We start from the raw sequence: 23,981 nt of genomic DNA, 5'->3' as shown, positions 1-23,981 counted from the left end.
GCGCGGCGCGGAGAGGAGGGGCGCGGTTGCCGCGCCGCGGGGGAGTTGCGCTCCGCGCCATGCCGGCGGCGCAGGGGGCTGCGCGGCGCTGCGCCCTGGCGCGGCCGCTGCTGCCGGTGCCGCCGCCGCCGCTGCTGCTGCTGCTGCTGCTGCTGCCGGCGCTGCCGGCCGCAGGGACCGAGGGCAAGGCGCGGAGCTGCGGCGAGGTGCGGCAGGCGTACAGCGCCAAGGGCTTCAGCCTGGCCAGCGTGCCCTACCAGGAGATCGCAGGTGAGGAAGGGGCCGGGCGCGGCGGGGATCGGGCAGGGGCCGCGGAGCGGGGACGGCGCTGTCGCCGCCGGGCTGCGCGCACGCCCCGCCGGAGCGGGGCCGGGGATCGCGGCGCTGTGTTCGCTGCGCGGCGCGGAGAGGAGCGGAGCGGCTCTGCCGACCCGGGTGGCATCTGCGGGCTTCCCGGAGGAGCGTGTGTGTGTGTAGATAAAGATTAAATAGACACAGAAGCTAAGGGGGTGGGGGGTAAAAAAAAGGGTGAGAATGACGGGGACGCAGGCAGGCTCAGCCGCGGATCTGTTCGCTGGCTGAAACTTCTTGAGAGTTGCAGCCGGGCGGCGAGAGGCAGCGGGCAGGTCGGCAGTGGCGGCTGCCCCCGCTGCTGACCTGTGCGGGGGACAAAACTTCGCCCTCTGCCCCCGGGCACAGGGCATGAAAGAGGCGGCGGAGGAGGAGGAGGGCGAGGAGGGCAGACCTGCTCCCCTCCTGCACCCCGCCGCGGCCCCGGCCGGGCGGGTCGCCCCTTGGAGGCGCCGCCGGGCGCCTCCGCCGCAGCACGGATCGAGCAGAGGCACCGGCTGCCGGGGAGAGGCACCCACACACATCCACACACACCAGCCCGGCAGCCCCGGCAGCCTGTTACTTGGCTCTTCCGTCTGCTGAAACATGCCTACAACAGGTTATATCGCAATCCGCCTACGAAGGTGTTGGGAATGGTTTTTTGTCGTAATTCTATTTCCCTACTTTCCCCTACAACCTTATCAGCATTGCATCTTTATGACTAAATGAATAAAAATACGTTTGGGGCTTAAAATCATTTAGCAATCAGAGAGCACCACAAAAAGATAGAAATCATACGTGGTGTCATGAGCCGGGACTGCTTAAATCGGACTGCTTGAGCCCTCAAGAAAGGTTTATGCTTTGCCACCGGCACTTTGCTGTTAGGTTGTGCTATTTGTAGTGAATTAGATGCTCCTCGGTTTGCTTGCTTCCTCTTTAAAGTTGGAAGCAGTAGATTTATCTTCCTTGAGGTGAAATAACGCCACAGTTATTCACTGTGCAATATTTAGCACTTTACATGAGGAATGATAAATGTGGAAGATCTCAGGACAGAGAGGCTGTAGTTCACAAAGATATGGGAAAGGTTGTTCCATGTTGCACCTTCATCCCTCAGGCTTACTGATTCTCTGGTCTTTCTGTGCTTTTTCCTGTAATTTATATTCAGGTTGCTCATCAGTTATATGAAATCATGAAATCTCTCTTGTGAGCAAAAGATCCTTTGAATATGTGGTCATGCTTTCCCTTTGCTCACTGTTAACACCAGAATGGTGGGATATCCTCTGTTCCATTAAAAAAGAAATTCCAGTAAATTTCAGACTTCTAATAACTTTGGGTAAACACTTGTTGCTTTCAGCTCACAGAGAAGTTTTATTGTTTCATATATTTTCTGAATGTACAGTGCAAAGTCAACATGCAATTTTTAAGCAAGCCCAGCATTTGTAAGTTTCTGTTGACATGTATCTGTACAAAAAGACTCAGAGTAATTAAATATTTAATAGTAGTTCAATCCAAAATTACTCCACACTTTCCTGCTAAGTATCATAAGTAACTCTACTTTTATGATAACGTACATGATTTATGGGGGTATGAGTTATTTTTTCTCAGCTTCCTGTTGAAGTCGTTTCATTTTTTGTGGTTTATCTGCCTTTTTGCTAGTTGGTGTATCAACTTTTGAGCAGTTCTCTTTGTAGCTGTTCAAGTGAGTTGTTGGAAGGATAGGATTGTTTCTGAGTGTGCTGTTCTTGTATAGTGCTGCAAGGTGGGGTAATAGCTGTGCATGCAGCATGGGCTCTTGTTAAAGCTCTGTATTTGCTACCTGGTGCAATGTTGGAAGTGTAGTTAAAGTAATCAGTGTACAGGTTTGAGAAGCTTTTTTCTTCTTTTTTTTTTTTTTATTCTGTCTTTTTCCATCATACTGATGCGGTTAAGGAAGCAATTTGTTAGTGTTACAGAAGTGTAGTCTGTCAAAGGCCTCATGTTTTAAGGAGTTCAAAGAATTTAATTACCGTCATATTTCTGAACAAACTTGTTTTCAAAAGATTTTGCATCAATATCTTGATAATATGATGATAAATAGTAATACACAGTGTGGTTTATGTGTTTTGATTTAACAGTAGTCATGGTTTTTGTTGTCGTTTGTTTAAAAGCCATTTTCTAGCTACAACTGTTGAAATGTATAAACTGAAGACTGTGTATGTACTGAGGCAAAGTGTGTATGTACTGATGTAAAGAGCTGAAGAACCTGTTTAAATTATAGAGGCTATGGACGTAGAGGTATCTCTGTTGAATGGAACTGCAATGCAAGAGACTTGTTAGATAATTTCTGTAATGTTGTTTATACTGTCACTCACTTTTGTACAGAGAAGGCAGAAGTTACAGATTTAAAAAGTTAGTTTTTGCTCTGTAAGGCAAGGTTTTTCTACAGTATTTTGTTGTACGTGAAATATGTTGAAGTTGGCAGTAATGTGACTACAGTTGTTCACTGTACTTTTACAGCAATGCTAAATTGTTCTCTGTAATTCTATAGAACTTATTTGTAATCAGCCTTCTGTGTCTGACGTCTTGTCTGATCACCAAATTCTGGTGCTGTGACCTTCACTGGATTACCTCACATGAAGTTGTTTTCTGACATAGTTTAGCAAAGTAAGTCCTCAGTAAAGGAGCTTTGCCTGGGAATGGGGGGCAGAGGAAGAAAATTTGAAGTATACTTAATACACTGCTGCGGGCTTAATTCTGCGCATCAGTCACATGCAGGGCAGGTAGCAGGAGCTTGCAGTGTGTGCTGTGCTGTCCTTGTAAAGGGCTCCTCTCTCAGAGCTGCTGTGGAGTATCCTGTGTGTTAAAAAGAGTTCTATTGTGAGACTCAGGTTGCCGTGACCCAGCATTCATGCGTGTTAGTGGAGCTCCTGAGGACTTTGCAGGAAATATTTTGCTGTAGGAAAATCTGTCATTTGAAAGTCAACACACAAGAGAAAAATGATAAAACGTATCTTTTGGCAATACTTGTTTAACTCCAATCATGCCTTCAGTAACTTATATCAACTTAGAGGAAGCCATGAAAATGAAACATCAAAGTTAAAGTTGGATTGTGCCCTTACCTCAGAGTTTTCTGAATGAATGTCTGACTGTTTAAAGTAGTGGATGCCTCTGATTTGTGCTTTTCCACTTCCAAGGTGAAGGGTGTGGGGGTTTTGTGTGGTGTGGTTTTACTTGGGGTTTTTTTTTGTTTTGTTCAGGGGTTTTACTACTTGCTGAATAATAGTTTATTTAGATAAAGACTAGAAGTGTTCTGCTAAAGCATCCAACAGTAAAGATGTTGAATTCTAAATGCTGCGTAAGAAGTACGTGAACTTTGTGCTCCTGCACAGATGATGAACGAGGTGAGATTCTGGCGGCAGAGTCACCATAGTCAAAGGAACTGAAATGAAAGCAGAAGCAAACCCTTCATTTTGAAGGTCAGGAGTCACTTGAAATTGTGCTTTGATGAATAGGCTTTATACTGGCATAATACAGAAGTGTTGACTGAAGCGAGCAAGCATACATAACACAGTTGCTTGTAGCTTCTAAGTGGTAATAATAACAACGTTAATAGTAATAATAATGTTAATAATAATGTTAATGTTAATAATAATACCTCAGTAGTCACCCATGCAATTGAGCTATTAGTCCATGCCAGATGTTCCCAAGATACTCTTTCTGAATGTTTTGCTTTCGTACTCTAAAATGCAGTAGTAGATTGACAGAATAGGGAAAATCCTCCTGACTGAGTCTGTATCCAAGTACTTGTTCATTAATATCTTCTTTTACTGTTTCTCTTCTGCTGTCACTGAGAGCTGTGTGAAGAAAGTGGCTGTAGACCAGGAGGTACATGGGGATTCACGGACACCTTGTGTCGTTGCCTTAGCAGTGTTAAAAAAGGGATAGCCTTACAAAAATAAATACTATATTCAGTGCAAATTAGTGACGTCTGTATTGGGCCACTAGACGTTAATTCACTCCTGACCTCCATGATGGCAGTGAAGATGGACATGGAATTTCATGTAAACTTTATACTTTCTTTTTGTTTTAGCACTGTTGTAGTTGTATCCTCCACATTATGTGTGACCCCTCTCACCTCTGTTTGCAGTTTCAGTAACTGCAGCATCAAGAGTCTCTCTGGTCACCTCTCCTTATGGTCTCTCTTATGTTTCAGTTGCAGGTGCATGGTGCATGCTAATAAATTGGCATGTGCATGTTGGTAGGAGGAAGAGCAGCTTTCCTAAGACCTGTCTTTGCTGTCACTTCTGTACATATTTATTGGTTGTTATGTGACTGATGCCATTAAAGGGAATACAACTTATTGTTGGGGTCCCTCCCCTGCCATGGAGCCCTGGGAGATGGGCCCTGGGGGGGAGACACGGGGTTTCCCTGCCCCTGGTCAGCCTCATTTCCCATTGGTTGGTTTGTGTTCCCCGGTGTGGCCAAGGACCCTCGGGTCCCGTGACTGCGGGGTTCCTGAGCTGAGCCCCGGCCATGCGGCTGGAGAAATAAACATCTCTGAAACATCTACCACGAATCTGTCCATATATACTTCGTTTCCACGGGACTCCTGGTTTGAAATATGCTTGTTACAGTAATCCCCGCTGCAACAAACTGGTGGAGGAATGCGGGCAAGATACCGATCCCTGAAGAAGATTCGTGAGTAAAATAACCACTCTAGACCTCTCTCTTCTCATCTTGGTTTGGATATTCTCTCTGGACTATGGAAGAATCGTGGGAAATGGGGCTCTCTGAGCCACAGAGAAAAATGTATCTAGAAGTAAAAGGAATCCTTGAACAACAAAAGAAAAAAGTAATGCAACCAGAAGATCTAGAACATTTCTTCATCTGGCTTTTCAAAAGGTTCTCCTATATTTCTCGAGACTTACTTTTTAATATCGAACCTCCTGTATCTTGTGAGGGGTGTTTCTGGGACGAGATCTGGGATAAAGTATGGGATCAAAGAGAAGCTTTCCATGCATACCTTATAATCAGGGAAGCTCTTGAGGAGCATTTGTATGGTCCCATTACCCCTAAAGCAGAAGATCATACTTATCTCGTGGCCGAGGCTGCGCGGCCGCCATCCCGGGAGCACATGACTGCAGCCGTGCTGGCGGAGCTGCCTGCGCTGGATGCGCCCGGCCCCCTCGGGAGCGCGCGCCTTATCGCGGACCCCATCCCTGTCTCAGGGTCCCCGGCCACGCGACCGCGAGTGAGGGAGCGATGCCGCAGGCGCCGCGGGTGCCGTGGGCCACGAGCAGCCAGGAACCAGGCATCGGCGTGGCAGGCCGCTCTGAGCACACGGCTCGGAGAGCCCTGCGGAGGGAGAAGCGGCGGTTTCCACAGCGACACGAGAAGCCGCGCAGCGCAGCGCCGAGCCGGAACGGGGCCGCTCTCAAAGCAGCGTGGAGCTGGCGGAGCGGAACTGCTCGCAGGGCGCGGGGCCGGCGGTGATGGCGACGCGGGGCCGCACAGAGCCCAGACACGCCGGAGCAGCGCCGCTCGGAGGGCGCGGAGCAGCCGCAACGCGGGGGCCCGGCCGAGACGTCGGAGTCAGCGAGGCGGCGGCCACGCGGGACCAGCAGCCACGACAAACACACAAGCACGTGATAGGAGGAGTTGTAGCCACGAAAGTCACAGGAACTGTGAAATGGTACAATGTAAAAAACTATGGTTTTATAACACGAGATGATACAGAGGAAGATCTATTCATCCATAGAACTGCCATTAAAAGGAATAACCCTAAAAATTACCTGCAAAGTGTAGGACATGGGGAGGTTGTACAGTTTGATATAGTGCAAAGAAAGAAGGGTTTTCAAGCAGCAAATGTTACTGGGCCTGGGGGTATTCCAGTCAAAGGCAGCCGTCATGCACAAAATTATAAACAATATCCATCCCAGCAATTTCCCTACCCACAGCCTACTTCCCCCTTTTACCCTATACCCAATATGAACCCCTTCCTAAGTTTACCCTATCCCCAGTTTATTCCTAATCCGTTTTTCACCCCATGGCTTCCCTATACAATTCCATTTCCCTACAATTCCTCTCCGGTACCGAGGGGGGGATGAAAAGCGGGAGGGAAGAAATTAAACCCTCTCCTGCCTCAGTTTCCCCACAGAGCATGCCCGGAGAGTTTTGTCTCCCTTGTGTCAGCCCTAAGATGTTCCACAGAATCTGTTTGGACATTTAAAGACTCAGGAGGGTGGCTTGTTTTCTCTTGAAACTGTTCTTGTTATGTTTATCCAGTTGTTTTCATTCTCCTTTTATTAAAATAAAATGGGTGAGATGTTGGGGTCCCTCCCCTACCATGGAGCCCTGGGAGATGGGCCCTGGGGGGGAGACACGGGGTTTCCCTGCCCCTGGTCACCTTTGTTTCCCATTGGTTGGTTTGTGTTCCCCTGTGTGGCCAAGGACCCTCGGGTCCCGTGACTGTGGAGTTCCTGAGCTGAGCCCCGGCCATGCGGCTGGAGAAATAAACATCTCTGAAACATCTACCACGAATCTGTCCATATATACTTCGTTTCCACAGGACTCCTGGTTTGAAATATACTTGTTGCAGTAATCCCCGCTGCAACAACTTATGTATGCACATCTAAAACCTGAAGGTGATGTTTGTAAGATCAGGGCCTTTGAGAAGAAATAGCATGTTTTTAATGCTTATAAATAATTCAATTTTGAATGAGAATTTTAAATCTCAGCATCTGGAGTTTCCCAGTGTGACTTTATGCTAGAGTATCTTGGAAAGAGGGGCTTCAAAGTAGAAAAGGCAATGCTTTAATAATTAATGTAATGATGAACTTCAGTGTATTGTCTCTAATAATCTCTTTGCTTTCTGTTGTCAGTCTGATTTATGATCAAAAAGTATACCTAAAGCTATAATATTTTCTATACTTCGAAATGCTAATGTGTTAAACTGTTCCAATGCTGTATTAGTACTTGTTTCATCATATGCTGTTGTGAAATACTCCTGAGATTAGGTGGTGTTCAGACACCACAGGTCAAGCACTATGTTAAAGGCCAAGGCCGTTCTTTTTATATTACTGCAATAAAGAATATATTCATTTCATTTATATTACCACTTGGCTCTCATAAAAGGTCAGTTTCAGCTGAATGTACAATTACTTGCAAATGGCAAATCTTATAACAAGTGATCAACAATAAAAGCTTTTCTGGGTAATTTGTCTTTAAAACTACTACCTGCCATTTCTTTTGAATGACTTGAGCATCTTGCAGTATCACTTGGAGATCTCTGTCTTATTCCCCACGATACATGTAAGAAAACTATGCATGCTAATCTCCCTTTCTGCTTTAGTAAAGTAAAAATGCATAATTACATTAAAATTTCTAGTTGAAATAACAGGCTTGGTGCTTAAAACTCCATTATGGTATCAAAGTATCAGCACTCTCATTACTAGCAAAATGAAATTACTTTTCCAGTGAACTATGACTGTATGCCCCCTTTTGTACCTGGTTAATGGGTGCTATATCCCTGGGAGGGGAACCTTCATTCTGTGGTTTTGACTGTTCATGCTACCAGGCATAATTATTTTAGCAGCTTAAATATGTGTAAAAGAATTAACACTTCTCCAGAAATTCCTAAGAACAGCATATAAAGGTTGGTGTTTAAAGGCAGAATTGTTATTATGCTAAAGAGAGAGAATACATTACAAGATGCAAAAGGAATTTAAAATGCGTTGCAGATGGCAAGAAAACATATGCTGGTAAAATTCATAGCACTTTATTCCTCTGTATGTAAAAAAGGCCTAAAACCTACTGAAACCAAGATTTGCTTTCTTCAGTACTTATTGCTCTAGACCTCCAGCACACATCCAAAAAATGAGCTTCCCTAATAAGAACATTTCTAGCTCTTGTTATAGGAGGCTGTCAGAAAGACCACCAGCTCCCTCCAACGAGCTTCTTTCGGCTAACATGACCTTTTCCTTCCAGCAAAGTGAAACAGCAGCACTTTATTCTGTTGAGTGACTGTGGAACACAGAAGACACACAGCATTTGGAGGCAGGTGCTGCCAAAGATGTGCTGGAAGAGGTTTCCTCTGACTGCACAGGAATTTGGGTCCTACTGTGACACGCGTCCAGCAGAGCCAGTCTCTGTGGGCAAAGTCAGGGGTTATGGATAGTTCTGGTAGGGCTGCTGTCCCCTCCACCCACTGTGAAACCTGAATGTGCAGGGGGAGGCTCTGCAGCACAGCCTCAGCCCTGAGATGGGCTGGCCACCTGTCCTGGTCCTGATTTTCAGGGTTGGGGACGGGAGCTGCTTTTGGTGCAGCAAAAAGAAGTAGCCAGGGCTGATGCTTCTAATGCAAACAGCAAATTGCTCTCCAGCTCGTCTGGCCTGTGAGGTCTGTCACCTTGCGCTTCTAATGGCCTTTTAACTGTGTCTCCAGCTGAGCAGCAGATGTAAAGGGTACTGAGCATCTCGAGCTGTTTTTTTTTCCTCCTGAAAGAAGCATTTCTACAGATGGTCGACAAACAATGGAGCCTTGGACCTGCTCACTGACCTGTTGGGCTTAAAAAGATTCTGGCAAATCTCCCAGAATAAGTGGAAATGTTGAGTACTTTTAAATGGTGCTGTGCAGTGGCATAAAATAAGGTGTGCTTACAGAATAACACGTAGTATCTCTGTGTGTGCGTGTGTGTGCATGCAGGGGTAAATTTATGGCTTTTACCTGGAGTGGCTTCAAAGTCACATTTAAGGACTGAAAGAGCTAGAGAAGTTGCCCCTTACCAGAATAGGTGCCTGCAAACCAGGTTGAAACCTTGTTTTATGGGCCCCATCTGACCAAAACATGTGCAAACACACATGAATGCAAACATATGCACAATAAAAAGCTACACAGGGCTCACTTCATGTATGTCAGAAAGATCACAGGCTAAGTCAACCATGCTAGTCCTACTGTTTGGGAAGTCCAATTAGTTCAAGCTTGATGCTTGACTAAGCAGTAGGTCATATAACCTGCCATGTAAGTCAAAAGCTAGACTTTTGTGTTGCCAGAAGCAGTTTCGCAGTTTCTTTGCCAGTCTGTGCAGCTCTTGATATGTCTGTAATGGTAGCAACATATTTCTCTGATGTTTTTAGCCCTATCCCTCTGGCTTGTGTGTTGAGTTTCTAACGTACTAGAGACTGCAGGAACACCTTTCTGACATTTATATGAGTCAGCCTTCCTTGGAGGGAAGTCAGTGCATGGGGTGATTGTAGTATGGGATAGTGGGAGGATGCATGTGGATACTGCTGTGGCTGGAGAACTGTGGAGGTGTGTGGAAGTACTCCAGACCTGGCAAAATACAGTCTGTAAATGCTTCACTATGGGTCTCATGTCAAATGTCTGTGGATGGCTTTTGAGTTATGGTTAGTATCCCTTATGTTCTTGTGACAGTGGTGAGTGATGGTTACATGGCCAAGGAGGCTCGTGTCAGATCCTGTGTACATGTCCTGTAAGTTGTTTTCAGTTCAGGATTCAGATTTCCCATCTTCAGGAAATGTTTCTCTGTGATGCTGACCTGAACTAGAAAACTAACCTGATAGCTAATCCACCAAAAACGATCTTGCAGTTGCTCAAGGTGGTATGTGGGAATGTGTACCTGAAGTCACAATCTGATGGTGTTTTTCAGGTAGATGTCTTACAATTCTGTTGAAACTGCTAGAGAAATATTGTCCATCTTTTCTCACGTGTCACTGAAACACAGTGTGGCAGTAGTATAGTGTTCTTAGCAGTATAACTGAGAAGAAACTATTAGCAGCTGAACATTCTTGGTTATTGTCCCCACTTGTGTGCCTGGCTTTGTAACTGCATCACCAAAATTTTAAAAGCCATACTAGCAAAGTTGTCTGTTCTCCAAAACTGAAGGAGCTGAACACTTGTCTAGGATGAGGAAGTGTACTGAGAGGGCTTTACTACCTTAGGGAAACTCTTGTTTGTTACCGTGTCAGTGTGTGATAGATAATGGGGTCAGTTTAGTGGGTGTCTGCTGATTTTATGGCATGTTGAATTTGGGGCTTAAGAGGCAAATGGATGAAGTTTTTAGACCTCATGTTTATATACTGCTATTTATCACTGTTTTCATGTTCCAAATCTTTTCTACACCTGAGGGTGCCCATTCCCAACTCTGTGCACCTTTGACGTTAGACTCGTGCTCGCAGTAGCACTGAAATAGAGATTGTTAAAAGCAGTGGCAAAATGCTTCTTTGTGTGTCCTAAGTATCCAGTTGTCAGCCATCAGACTTCAGATGCTGAACAATTTCTAAATGCCCTCCAGTTTCTTAGTACCCTTGTTTTTAAATGAGTGCTTTTCCTTAAGAAGGTTAAACAGTGCAGTGACAAATCAAAGGCAAGGGCTGATGTGTCCAGTGTCCTGTGGCTCAACCTGATCTGTTTTCTATCTTTTCTCTTAAACTGATGTAGTGTTTCACGGAGAAAGGAGCTGTAAATACAAACAGCGACTTCATCTTCTTTAGTTACACAGAATTGATTCACAGCATAAACACAAAATGTAAATATTTAGTTTTCCGATACTAGCTTTTGGCTTTACAACTTTAACATATAAGTTAATACTGCATATGAGCAATTTAGCCTCCCTGAGAATATCTATAGATCATTTAATCTGTCAGCACTATCTCTGTTGTAGACAAATATGGAAAATACCTCCTGAACAGTTTCTCATTCAGGCCATTTTCCCTTTAACCAATTAGGGTCATTTGCAAGTTACAGTATTCTTATCTGGTCCAAACTTTGCATAGCATGCATGTATTTAAAGCTGTTTCAAAAATTCGATGCCAAAGCTGACTCACAGTAAAACCTTCCTTAATAAAATAGTTGTTATTTTGTGAAGTAGTGAAGTAGTCTATCCTTGGCTAGCAGTCCTGTTGCAAAATAAAGCAGGGAGGACAGATAATGCAAATCAAAATTGCAAAGTAAGTCGTGTTGGCTCAACAGAGGTTTAGGTGGTTTTGAGCAGAAAATCAAAATCTAATTTAAAAATGAAGGTATTTAAAAGAATGGCACAGGGGACGTTTATTTATTGAATTGGTGACAAGCAGGAGCAATATTCCTTGATCTTTGCTATTCCAAGAGATAGTCTTTGTGCTGACTATGGCCTGGCAATGAGCTCTGTTAATGGAATACCTGGAACATAACTAAAATGCACAGATTAAATAGGAACACCTGTCTTTGCCATGTAGCATGGCAGATGAAGTGGAAGGACTCCCAGAAAGGACTTCCTGAAACTGAATGCTGAAACAGTGATTAGCTTGTTCTTAAAGCTGATCTTCAGAAGTCCTGTACTGTTCTTTGAATGAGAACTCCAAAGCCTCTTTCTTCTTTAACTACTGAGGCAGCATACTAAAAGCCATGTATGAATTGATTGTAGTCAGATTGGCTCTGAGGCACATGCATGGTTCTGTTATTAGTTTTTTGAGTTAAAGACCCCCCCCACCTGATTTTTTGCCTGTCTGTCTCCACTGAATGCAGCTGATGCAAGAATTTGATTGAAAATTAATTGCAGGGGTTTTTTTTACAAAAGTAAGTAGAGTAGTAAATCGAATTTCAAAATTGCAATTTAATTGTGAGAAGCACTGAAGAAATGCAAAGAAGGAACAGTCCTATCTGCAAAGAGGTTCCATTTTACATTTATGCCAGTATTTCTTCATGTGACTTACCAAATCATAATGTCATAGTAATGGACTAACTGTTTAAGCCTTTCTCTGTTACATAAACATCAAATGTAATACAAATAAATCTGCTGCTTAAGTTTTCAGTTGTCCTTCTAAAGGAAGGCCAGCTTCCTAGCCTGGTGAGATTCAACAGTGGTTGATGGATGGTTTGTGGATGCATCTTTTTACCTTGTTAATTAGTAATTTAGAGTTTGAGTTTGCTTTTTAAAGCAGCTCCAGCTGGTCACTGTAAATCATTGTCTAGAGGACAGTCTATGCTTGGTACAGAAACTGGCCAAACCACAGACTCTTTCCACCTCATATACCAAAATCTGGTTGCTGGTGAATACTTAAACACATAAATACAGATCATTGCTGAAGTAAGGCTTTTTTGTATGTGATGAACATTTTAAAATTGCTCCTCTCACAGTCTGCCCAACAGACTAACAATGCTGTCTCTTCAACCAAGAGGAACACATGGATGTATTATGTCCACACTGCATGGACATATGTATATACATTCATAAACCTGTGTACCCAAACAGCTCCTTACATTCAAAAAGTCTGCTGAGATTGTATCACATTCTGAGATACATTGTGACATTGTGGATAATAAGTGGATTATAAGTTTGTATTATAAGTAAGGTCCAATTGTCTTTTTAATATTTGCATAGTTTTCCTGTCATTGTTCGTCTTTTTCGAGTGCTCTAGATAATTTCCCTTTTCCAGTGATAGGATGGTCACTGCCGTTACCTCCATGCTTAGTGGACCTCCAGCTAAATCTGGTTTCGACCAAAGGGGAAACGTTACAGAAGTTCCCTGTCCTTTTCAACTGCAAGAAGAACAAAAATCCAACTCAAGATGAAGCAAATTCTATACTTTAGAATGGATTAATCCAGATTTTATTCTGTAATGCCAAACAAATCTGATATCAGTCCGTAAACTTCAATTGGGTTAAAGAATCATGTGTGTCACTTTGCTATTGATTTATATACCTTTAGGTTATTTTTTATAGTCCTTTCACCCTCATTATTACGTTTATTGTACAGCACAGACAATAAACCTTTCTAGAAAGACTAATGGCATTGGAAAATTAGGATCATCATCATCATTTTAATGGCTGATACCCAAGTGCTCATCTTTTTGTTCCTTTTTGTGGCTTGCCTGACGTTCAGAGCTGATCAACCTGTTGCATCCAGTGACTGTTCCGATGAGTCATGTGGAAGGGACTGAAGTAGTGCAATAAAACTTCTCAAAATGGAATTTAAGGTTTCTATACCTTTGTGTTAATCCAATAGAGATATGGAAGTAAAATATTAATTAGTTCAAATGGGCGCATATGAGATGAGCTGTTTAAATTTTTCAACAATAAGCATCTTGGGAAGTTGATACTAAGAGCTACCAGCCACATTTTCTGATTAATACATATTTGATTTTTGACACGCTCATATGAAAGGCAAATTTGTAAACATTACTAATATTTATTCCACAAATATTTGTCTCATTTTTATTTCACCATGCTGCAATCTGCAAGTACTAATCATTGGAACCCTTTGGAGCAAAGGAACTTACCAAGTTGTGTTAGATATAACAGGAATACAGTATTCAAACAAATTTTTGTAGAAAAAGTGTCTAAGTCGATCTAATTTTACAAGTGAGCTTCAGGCATGTCTTTCAATAGTGAGGAGTTAATTTGCAAAGGCAAGTTATAGAATCTATTCCGAACATTTTCTCAGTTCCTTACAGGGAACTTCTCTTTTCGAAATCATTCTTTTCCATTCTGTCCAGAACACTTCTTGTTTATGCTACACAGACACATACATACATCCCCATTTTAAAATAAGAAAAAATAACAGGTAATTCAGTTTTTAATGTTACTCATCATTGCTGAAATACTTACTGCTTCCACAAAGAATTAGGCCCTCACTGTTTTTACTGATGCAGTCCCTTATTTTAGGCAGCTTCCTGACTTGCAGGATAGTTTTTCATAGAGGTGCTTAAGGCTACAGGATACAATGCATGAGGGAAGTTAGTCAGAACAACTGAGTGATCAGCCAGTGAATGTGATGTAGGAGAAAAACCCTGTGCGTGATGCTTGCTGATGAGTGAGAGAGTTGAATCCTCACTCTTCCTTTTGAGAGAACATCTTCAAGGCCCTTTTTTGGAGGGATGTGTGTGATCTTTCCTTTTGAAGCAATTCCACTGTGCATAAATAGTATTGCATAGTGACAAGAAATAACAGGAGAGTGGAGAAGGACATTTTTCAAGGGCATGTAGTGATAGGACAAGGGGGAATGGCTTTAAGGTGAAAGAGGATAGGGTTAGATTAGATATTAGGAAGAAATTCCTTACTGTGAGGGTGGTGAGGCACTGAAAAAGCTTGCCCAGGAAAGTTATGTATGCCCCATCCCTGGAAGTGTTCATGGCCAGGCTGTATGGAACTTTGACGAACCTGGTTTAGTGAAAGGTGTCCCTACCTGGAACTAGGTAATTTTCAAGATCCCTTCCAACCCAAATAATTCCAGATTCTATGATTCTGTGTTCATTGAGCCAGAGAGGATGTTTTGTTTTGTGCTTGTTTTTTAGCCCGTCAGGGTTAACTATTGGAAGTGCGCATGATTATTGTTGAAGTTGAGCTTTGGGTAGGCTGTAGTTCAAAAAATGGTTTGATGATTCCTCAGACATGTGCATGAAACAGAATGCATTCTTGGAAGATGTTTTTATTTTCCTGTTAGTTGGAGCGGGTGGTGGTGCAGAACAGTTCCTTATATACCCTGCTAAGGGGTTTAAGATTTTGTGTTCTATAAATATATATATTTTAAGAATAATACTATTTTAAGAATAATACGGTAAAAAGAAACAAAAATATCCCACGGAGAGTCAGCAGCAGAAATCTTAGTGTTGTCTGTTGATGATGAAGCTATTCTCCTAAGGTGTTCCACTAAGGTTAGGGTACAAGAGAGAGGTCTTGAACATCCCATGGGTTCTGTCTGTTACCAGTACAAGTTTTATTTGCTTTATGAGCCTAGACAGAAACTCAGCACTGGGAATAGTAACAGCTTTAAAACTTTTTCCTGGGGAAATTGTTTGACTTTAGAAGTACCTTAGAAGGTTGCAAAGGTATTGCTGGCCAACAGGCACAAAATAATTTGATATAAAATTGAGCTCTGGGTTGCTGTTGGAAACCACCAAGATAATGAGTCAGTTTTAGAAAAAGACAGGTTCATTATTTTTTAATTGGGCTGCTCATCAAAAATTCAAGAGGTGTTCCAAATATCACGAAGTTTAAGGAAATTAAGTTCTGATGAATTCCGTATACATAACATGATGAATCTATCGATTGTACACTGCTGACCCTCACAAGTGAGCCCTTCCTCCTTTTCAAGCGTCTTCTCAGGTGAAAAACAACACAAACATCAATTTAAGCAGTATATAAATGCAAACTGAAGTTAGTACTTAAAATGAAACTTTAACAAGACCAAAAGCATTTTGGCAAGATTATTTCAGGCAACAGCTAAAATAAATGAGAACAGCTTTCCTTTGTGATTAACACCATTATATTCTCATTCATTTAGGACATTATATTAATTCAGGATATTACATTCATTCAAGACTTGCACAGCAATTTTCAGAGGAGCTGTGTCACAACAAAATGAGAAAAGCAATAAAAGACACAGAACTAATAATACATTTGATATTGAGAGAAAGCAGGATGCAGAGTGGGCTGGGAAAATTGGGGCATATCTACATTCAGCTTGCTGCAGAACTCTGATGTAGGAAGATGTAGGAACTAAAGAAGCATTTCTTGTGCAGTTACCTAGACATAACTGTGACAGAGGAAGTGGGTATTTGGTGGAATGCTGATGAGTGGACTTACAAGGCTTTCTGAGATTGGTTTTTTGCTTTCACTTTCAGTATAAATTCTCTCCTTGTTGCCATCAATCCCAAAAATAAAACCAGGATCAAAACTCCCTTTCTAAGAATTTTGTAGTCATTTGATAAGGGCTTAATACTGAACTCAAAAGTGAGCATGACACTTCTATCACTTATCTGACTGTGTCTTCCTGAGTGACTAACAACTGCAGCAGTCTTGTGTGATGTCTTCTGAAAGTCCCTCCCCTTAGTATCTTGCCTTTCTCTTCCTTTGGCCCTTCCCTGAACAACCACTAGGTTTTCAGCATCTCCACAGCCCCCCTTAGCACATCTCAAAAAGCTTGATGCAGTCTCAAAATGCTCTTGCCTCTGCACCCATCCTATCAGCAGTCCTTTACCTCTGTACACAGTTACCCTGTTCCATTGTGCACAGAATGCTGGGTGGAGAGTTTCTTTCTTTGACTTCTTTTTTTGTTTCATATTGGATATGACAGTCTCACCAAGAAATCATTCTCCTTGGGCATTCATGAGTAGCTGACTCAGTGTCCTCTAGTTTTCACTGACTAGGTTACTAGAATTCTTCCACCTTTATTGTTTCTTTGGTCCTTGACAGGAGTTAGTATTTGTGTTGCCTTTATTATAAAAATAACCTGATGATAAATTTCCAGCAGCTTCACTCCATGCCACTTTTTTCCCAGTTGCTTGATCTTTTTATTGTTTCTTTTTGGTGTATGCCCATGTCCTGGCCCTGCCCCCACTCCTCGCCCTTCCCCTCCTGCTTTTTTTAACTTGCACTTAGTATTTTGCTTCTGCAGCTTCAGACAGTAGTTTTATCTGCAAGTTACTCAAAAGAAGATATCATTTAGTGTGGTCTTCTTATATTTATGATTTAGCCTCCTTTCAGTGCATTTTCTGTCAGCCCTTTTTTGGAACACTTTGTTACTAAAGCCTGTCAAAACTGTTTGATTTTAGAAGGGCCAGGACTTCTTTGTTTGCCCAGAATTTTATTTCCTGAACTATTTATTTTGGAAGATTATTTTCTTAAAAGTTAAACCATATGTAAGAAACTTCTGGGGATATGGAGAGGAGTCCAGTCAGTTCAGTCCTTGAGAAGGAACAAAGCACTGGGGAATGAAAGCATGAGGCACATGGGTTTGCTTCTGCAGAGCTATGTAAAAATAGAGGTACACGGGCTGAGTTTAGCAATAGCTGCTGGAAAAAAAGACACAATAACTAAAGTAATCTTTTGTAATTTTAGCGTGTGTTAATGCAGCAATTTTGCTTAAATTTGGACAGTATCAGAATCTTGTTTAAAAAACTCTTAATTTTACAACCCATCTGTAATTAGTATTTTATTCTTAGACCGTGAAAATTAAACACAATGGAGTTCCTGTCCTTCTTGAAAAGGGAAAACCACTAGCTGTCCATCCACATTCCTGCCACAGTGGAGGCCCCAGAAGTTTTTTGCTAAAATTCTCGTATACTCAAAAGAGCTGCAGAGGCATCCTTTGTGAGCCAGTGGATGAGGCCTCTGGGAGGGCTTCAGGTAGGAGATGGCAACAGCTTCTCAGTGGTCCCCTCACTCTGCTGTGGGGTGAGTCATTAAAAAATCATGGAATGTTTTGTGTTTAAAGGCACCATAAAGATAATCTGGTTCCAGCCCACCTCTCATGGGCTGGAACACGTTCCACTAGACCAGGTTGCTCAGAGCCCAAACTGAACTGGCCTTGAACAGTTCGAGGGATGGGACAGTCACAGCTTCTCTGGACAACCTGTTCCCTCACCACACTCTTCCAGTATCTCATCATCCTCACAGTGAGGAATGTCTTCCTAATATCTAATCTAATGCTGCCGTCTTTCAGTTTAAAGCCATTCCCGCCTTGTCCTATCGCTACATGTCCTTGTTAAAAGTCCCTCTCCAGGTACCCTCTTTAGGTACTGGAAGGCTGCCGTGAGTTTTTCAGGAAGCCTTCTCTTCTCCAGACTGAACAACCCCAGCGCTCTCAGCCTGCCTTCATAGGAGAGGTGCTCCAGGCCTGTGATCCATGGCCATCCTCTGGACTTGATCCAGCAAATCCGTGTCCTTCTTATGAGTCACTGCTGTAATGAGCTTCCCTGGCATCTTGAGTCCAGGTGGCTGCACTCCAGACACCAGTGCCCTGAAGCCCACCTACAAATGACATGGTGTGGCCCAGGTGGGTCAGGATGCCCTACGTGACCTGACTTACATTGAGCAGCAGCACCTCTGGCCTTATGAAGTACTTTAGTACTGTGTGAAGTAGAAGAAGGTATTGGATTGGTTTGAATTTGGGTAGGACATGACTTCAAATAAAGATGTTAGGAATGAGAGGTTTATTACATTTTTTCTTCCCCACTTTTGGAGGAGGGAGGAATATTAATAGCAAGCAGCAGTACAGATGTATTTTTGCTTCTCAATCATCAGCACTTTGGGAAGAATACAGGCAAAGGACAAAACAAGAAAAAAGCAGCCACAAGATAGAAATGGCGGTATGTGCTGAAAAGCACTGCCTTTGCCATTCTGCTATAGTCAGAAAAGTCAAAATCCACATCAAGAGTACAGGAATGAAAAATGACCGTCTCCTAGATTGAAGCCTGACAAAATTGCAGTGAAAATAAGCTAGCTCCAAGCAAAGCACTGCTTATCTACCACTTACCATGATGCTGACTCTTAAGATAAAAAGTGTGATACTGTATTTGGGGAGTGGAAAATTAATTTTTTTCATTAGCATGGCAATTTTTAATGTCATTATTTCATAATTACTCCACAAATTTTGGAGTAGAGACATCTAGCATTGCCAGTAGCTTTTTCATCTTACTGAATAGCACTGAAAAGGAATCAACATAATGAAATCCAAATACAAAATTAATATGAAATTGCCAATTGGCTTTTTTTGTTTGTTTTGTTTTGGTTTGATTTAAACAGATACACAGCCTTTGAGAAAAAGCGCTTTTTTTTTAAATTTATAAAAAATAATAAAAAAGGTACGGTTTCGTAATAATGCATGGAATAAGTTTTTGCTACCTAAAAGTGTAAAACACCAGAGGCAAATGCAACTTCAGTCTAAATCAGGACTGTGGAAGCACATGTGTGTGGCACCACAGGGCTAACTGATATATTTACTGCTGCTTTAATCTCCTTTACTGGCCTGCACATGGCCAATAGGCACAAACTTTGTTTTTTGACTTTTTTTATGTTAACTGTGCTTTTAGTAGCAGTGAATAAATCCAAAATTAGGAAAGAAACACCAAAACAGTTTTTTTAACAGTGTAAATAAAATGTAATTTAACATGGTAGCATACTGTGATTATAACCTGATGTGAAAAGTACTATATCAGCAAAATTATTCTTACTTTATATTCTGGGGTTAACATTAAATAGTGATAAGGACTCAAGGACTGAAATTGTGAAATATAAATTGTTCATGATCCCTTAAATAGTGGTGGTACTCCTTGCCACCCTTTTACCTGTGACTAGTTTGCCATTATAATCATGAAAAACCCCACATGGTCAAGATACAGCTATTTTAGTAACTCAGGTAGGCAGAACAGCCTGGAGTTTTGTTCTTTGGCATCGTGCTGTAGAGCAAGGAAATAGTTTATTTAAAAATGAAAAATCCACTTACTCATTCCTTGCAGAAAGTTGGTAGTTACCACTGATGCAGATTCTGGACAGAAATTATACAAATACACTTAATGAACCAGGTATTGTGATGACTGTTGCTTAAAACCTGTTTCTTACACTATAATTCATGAGCAGATATTGGTAGAAAAAGCTTTATTTTGAACAGAACCAGAGCTGGAAAAAAATACAGGAGAGAGAAGTCTGTGATTTGGACAGAGAGGTTGGTTTGGTAAAACCAGAGATTACTTTGTATTTCTGTATGATGCTAGGGACAAGTAAAAGAAATTGATCCAAAAAGAAATGTACTTGAAAGCCCACTGGCAACAGGATCAAAAGGAAAGCAAATGGGAAATAAAGAGGAGGGTGAGGGAGAAGAGGTGCTCCATAACAATGTGCAGCAGCCTGTGGAGGGAAGTGGAGGTGAAGGAAGTGTCATGTTGTAGCTTCCCTTCAGATGTGAGTCTTAAATCTTTTTTTGCATTTTTTGCACATGAATTCTGTAGAATTTTATTTGCTTTCAAAAATCTCATCAGACACAAGTGCTTGTTGGAATATTTCTGACAGTATTCCTAGTGTTTGAACTTCATAGTTGTCATTAGTTCTTTCAACAAATATTCCATGCTGTTGCTTTGATTTTCATAATTAGTCACTCTCAATCAAGTACATTTCTCAAGGACTTAAATTGTGAAATATAAATTCTTCATGATCCCATAATGAAAAGGCAGTTTTAAAGGTTTTGATTCTCAATATATGCTCCAGCTAAGAAAAGAATGTGACTATGTGAAAAAGAACAAGGAGTCATGCTCCAAAATACTTCCATTTAAGGATAGGTTAGGGAATTTTTTTAATACCTTCTTAAGATATTAAGATGCTAGTCAATGCCCAAATACTTGAAAAACTTGGAATTGATTTATGAAAGATAGAAGTCTGTATCTTATTTGTGAGGTGAATATCTATATATCTGTCTGTTTATCTATCTGTCTATCTTATCTAGAGGTGATTAAAGCAAAGCTGTTCATTTGTTGGTATTTGTGAAACAGTATTTTTTTACTATATGTGTGACATCAGAGGGTCTCAGCATAGGAAGTGATGTGTGATTCTAGCAAACAGAAAAGCAAGCAAAGTGAAAGGTATTGTTCTACCCGGAAGTGAAGTCTGTATTGCAAGTGTTTTATTGTGTGCAAATCCAGTAATACGCTTATACAGAAGCTATGAATATGCAGACCTCCAAAAGGTCTTAGAAGGATTTTGTGAAGAATTTAGATACTAACATCTTAACAGTTTGAGTCAGTGTCTTCTTAAGAACCCCAAGACCTCTGTAAAAACCCCATAAAAAACCAGCTCCCCTGCCCCAGGCAGTTGTATTGGCTGTTTTGGGGCAGAAACTTCAACTTGCTAGCCATGGGAGAGGAGTGCTGTTCTCCTATGTATGTTCATCACCCAAAAAAAAGTGTTTGGCATTTTGAATCCAGCTGGATCTAGGCGTCTGCTTAATCAGATTTATGAGCCTGTTATTGTGGTGTATAGATACCCTGCAGTTTCCCTTGGAAATATATAGATTCCCATAGTCTTTATGTTTTCTTTTTTCTTGTTATAGTACATGACAAGAAAACAGAAAATATGTGTCCTTTTTTTTTTTTTTCTGTTGTAGTTACTTGTAGTAAATGGAGAAGGGAAGACTTCTAATTGAGATGTTCCACATCATTCCCTGGAATTCAGGGAACACACCTGCATTAGCATTTCGGTATGAATTAGGAATGGGCTTTGGAAGTAAAGTTCCCCATTGTCCGTGCTTGGATTCACATCATAAAGTGGTCTTGAGAACACAATAAGGACTTTTTGAGGGTAACGAGGCAATGTGCTTCAACCATTTCGAGATATTCAAATTCCCAGGCCCAAATCAAAATAAATCCAAACCCTTTAATAAGTATAGTGTGGATGTCGGTTTCTCATCAGCCATGCATTACCCTAAGGAACTGCTTCTATTGAACTGCACTGCTTGCTGCTGTAGGTGCAAGCATGAATTTCTTCAAAGCTTTCTCTCTTTTAGCTACAGGGTGAGTCTGGGTCCTCAGCAGAGGCAATCAGAATCACTGTGCTGCAGGAAGGTGCCTAAATTTGAGGCACTGAAAGCTCATATTAGCTGTCTAAAAGTAGGTGATAAAAATACTGTTCATAGTGTTTATATCATAAAGTGGAGCAAGGCAGTGCAGGCAGCAGCTGTGCATCACTTCTTACTTCAGTCCCCTCCGGTGAGTTATTCTCCCTTGGGCAGTATGTGATGGGGATTGCACCCCATCTGTGCTAATCCAGCTCTTGACTGTTTGTTGTTTTAGAGAGACATGATAATGTTACAAAAAACGAAACAATAGAAAATAGGCAAACCCTTCCTTTTTTTTTTTTTCAGAACACACCCTTCTCCACACCTGCATTCAGCTGTTTGTAATCACTAGGCTAGTGCAAAACAAATACGTTGATCTGGTACTAGGACTACTAAATAAACTATCTAAATTGTTACTAGCATTGACTCCTGTTTTCTAGCATGTTCTCTCAAAAGCTGTTTGGTAAATCTTGTTCTGCTGTCAATTTAGATATTGTTTCTCCCTCCCAGAAAACACAGACCCCTCGGTTCATTCAAAGAATACTTTGTGAGTACACATTTCTCATGTCAAGGTCATAATAAATCAAGTATGGAATGGTGCAGACTTCAGTGATGTACTTTTCTAGAACTTTCTGATTCTCAACAGCATTTGTAGCATATATTTCTACTTAAAACACCGAAAAATACTAGCTCATAGCTAAGACCAAGGAAAAACAAAAAGACAATATGCTGGCGTACTATCAGAAGTTTAGAATTGTAACATCAAACATTAAAAATCTAGATAATTACAATTGTTGCAGGAGCTTTGTTTGGCTCGCTTGTACCTATGAGTAAGGATAGTCCTAGAAGTATACTCATGCACAAATTCTCATACATGATCCCTTATTGTACTTAGACAATTAATTATTTTCTCCCTCTTACACTAGATCTTATTCAAATTCTGTTCTGAAGATAAGCTATAAATATTCTCACAGCCTCTTTTCTTACAATGACTATATCTGGAAACTTAAATCCTTTTATTTTCACAATTTGTCCTGAGATATTATTTTCCTTTTACATGTGAGAAAGAAATACATCTTTAAAGATTCAGATGCTCAGCTTGTGTTGTAAAAGTACTTAGCGTTTTGTATTTTCAGAGCATCACTAGCACTGGCTTTAGCTGCAGTCTCCAAGCAGATCTTCTGTATAACAGGCTCTATTGCATCTGGTTTTGGACACCAGAAAGTGATTAATGTAAATGGAGAATCATTTGTGAAAGTCTGGCTGAGATACAGGAACCTATAGGAAGAAGCATGCTACAAAGCAGTTCTGCATGGAAATGCTCTTGCCGTGATACTCATGAGATTATCCTTTTCTCTAGCTGCAACTCTTATCTCCATTCACTAAGCACTTTCCAAGTTTGGCAAAATAAAAGGCTTTTGTCCTACAGACTGAATACCACCCAATCTTGCTCACACTAAACCTGCTTTAGTCCTATACCATTCACCAGTGTGATGCAGTTTCATGCAGGACAGTAGGTATTATTTTATTGTATGAATGTTGCCTTTCCTAACTTCTTTCACGATCTTTAAACAAGACTCCTTAGATGTGTATAAAAGTTACAGTGCAGGTGCCTGAATTTACACTTTTTTATTGCCATGTCATCTTTTTGTATAAAATTCACTCTACATCTGTTTCGCTGTGGTCTTCTTTCTGCCCGAAACACATCCTGGTTTGTTTAAAAAAAAGTCCTTTATGGATCTTTTGTACTTTGATGAATTTTCATGGTATTCTTATAGTAGTAGCTTAATGGAATTGTATTAAAATGAACAGGGAATATGACGGCATTCATTGAAAAATGTGAGCTGAGATGCACACTTAAGTGTTCTGTGACTTTGGCTGGTTGATAAGATTGGAGGATGTGCTTCAAATGATACCCAAACCAGCACCACTGCATACACTATGGCACTCTTGCCCTGGTAAGGTTAGGAGGAACCCTAGAAGGACATTTACAGGAGAGAAACCAAACACCTGGTGTAGAGTTTGATTCTTTTGAGCATCTGACTTGGATTCAGGTCTGTATATGCCTGAAGAGGATGGTTTGGGATTAGACTCACTGGTCCTCTTCTTCATGAAGTCTCTTCTGCTGCAAGATTGTTTGTCGCTGAGGGCCCAAGAGACAAATAATGTGAACACAGAGTTTGCATGTGGGAGTGAACTTGTCAGCAGAAAGACCAGGGAAGGCACGGTTGAAAAACGAATGTTTGGTTTATGTCTGAGCTCTTCCAGAGAGGGGAAAACCACAGTTTGTTCAGATCAAGTGGCAACTGCTCTAAGTGTATTGAAGTGCCAGGTTCATATGGGACACAG

At 41.4% G+C, this 23,981-nt stretch overlaps 1 protein-coding gene across 1 annotated transcript in view; it reads left to right on the top strand.

Moving 5' to 3' along the window:
* Positions 1–59: 59 nt before the first annotated feature.
* Positions 60–23,981, top strand: part of GPC6 (glypican 6) — a 751,944-nt gene continuing 728,022 nt past the window's right edge. Inside the window, exon 1 of the mRNA XM_042034994.1 lies at positions 60–270. Within this exon, the coding sequence (XP_041890928.1) occupies positions 60–270 (211 nt within the window). The remainder of the gene's footprint in view (positions 271–23,981) is intronic.

This window comes from Corvus kubaryi, unplaced genomic scaffold (genome assembly GCF_017639235.1).
Source record: "Corvus kubaryi isolate FWS band 111438036 unplaced genomic scaffold, C.kubaryi_AGA036_p1.0 133, whole genome shotgun sequence".
NCBI classification, from domain to species: Eukaryota; Metazoa; Chordata; class Aves; order Passeriformes; family Corvidae; genus Corvus; species Corvus kubaryi.
Note: the sequence above shows the minus strand (reverse complement) of the source record. Positions and strands in the feature narration are given on the sequence as shown.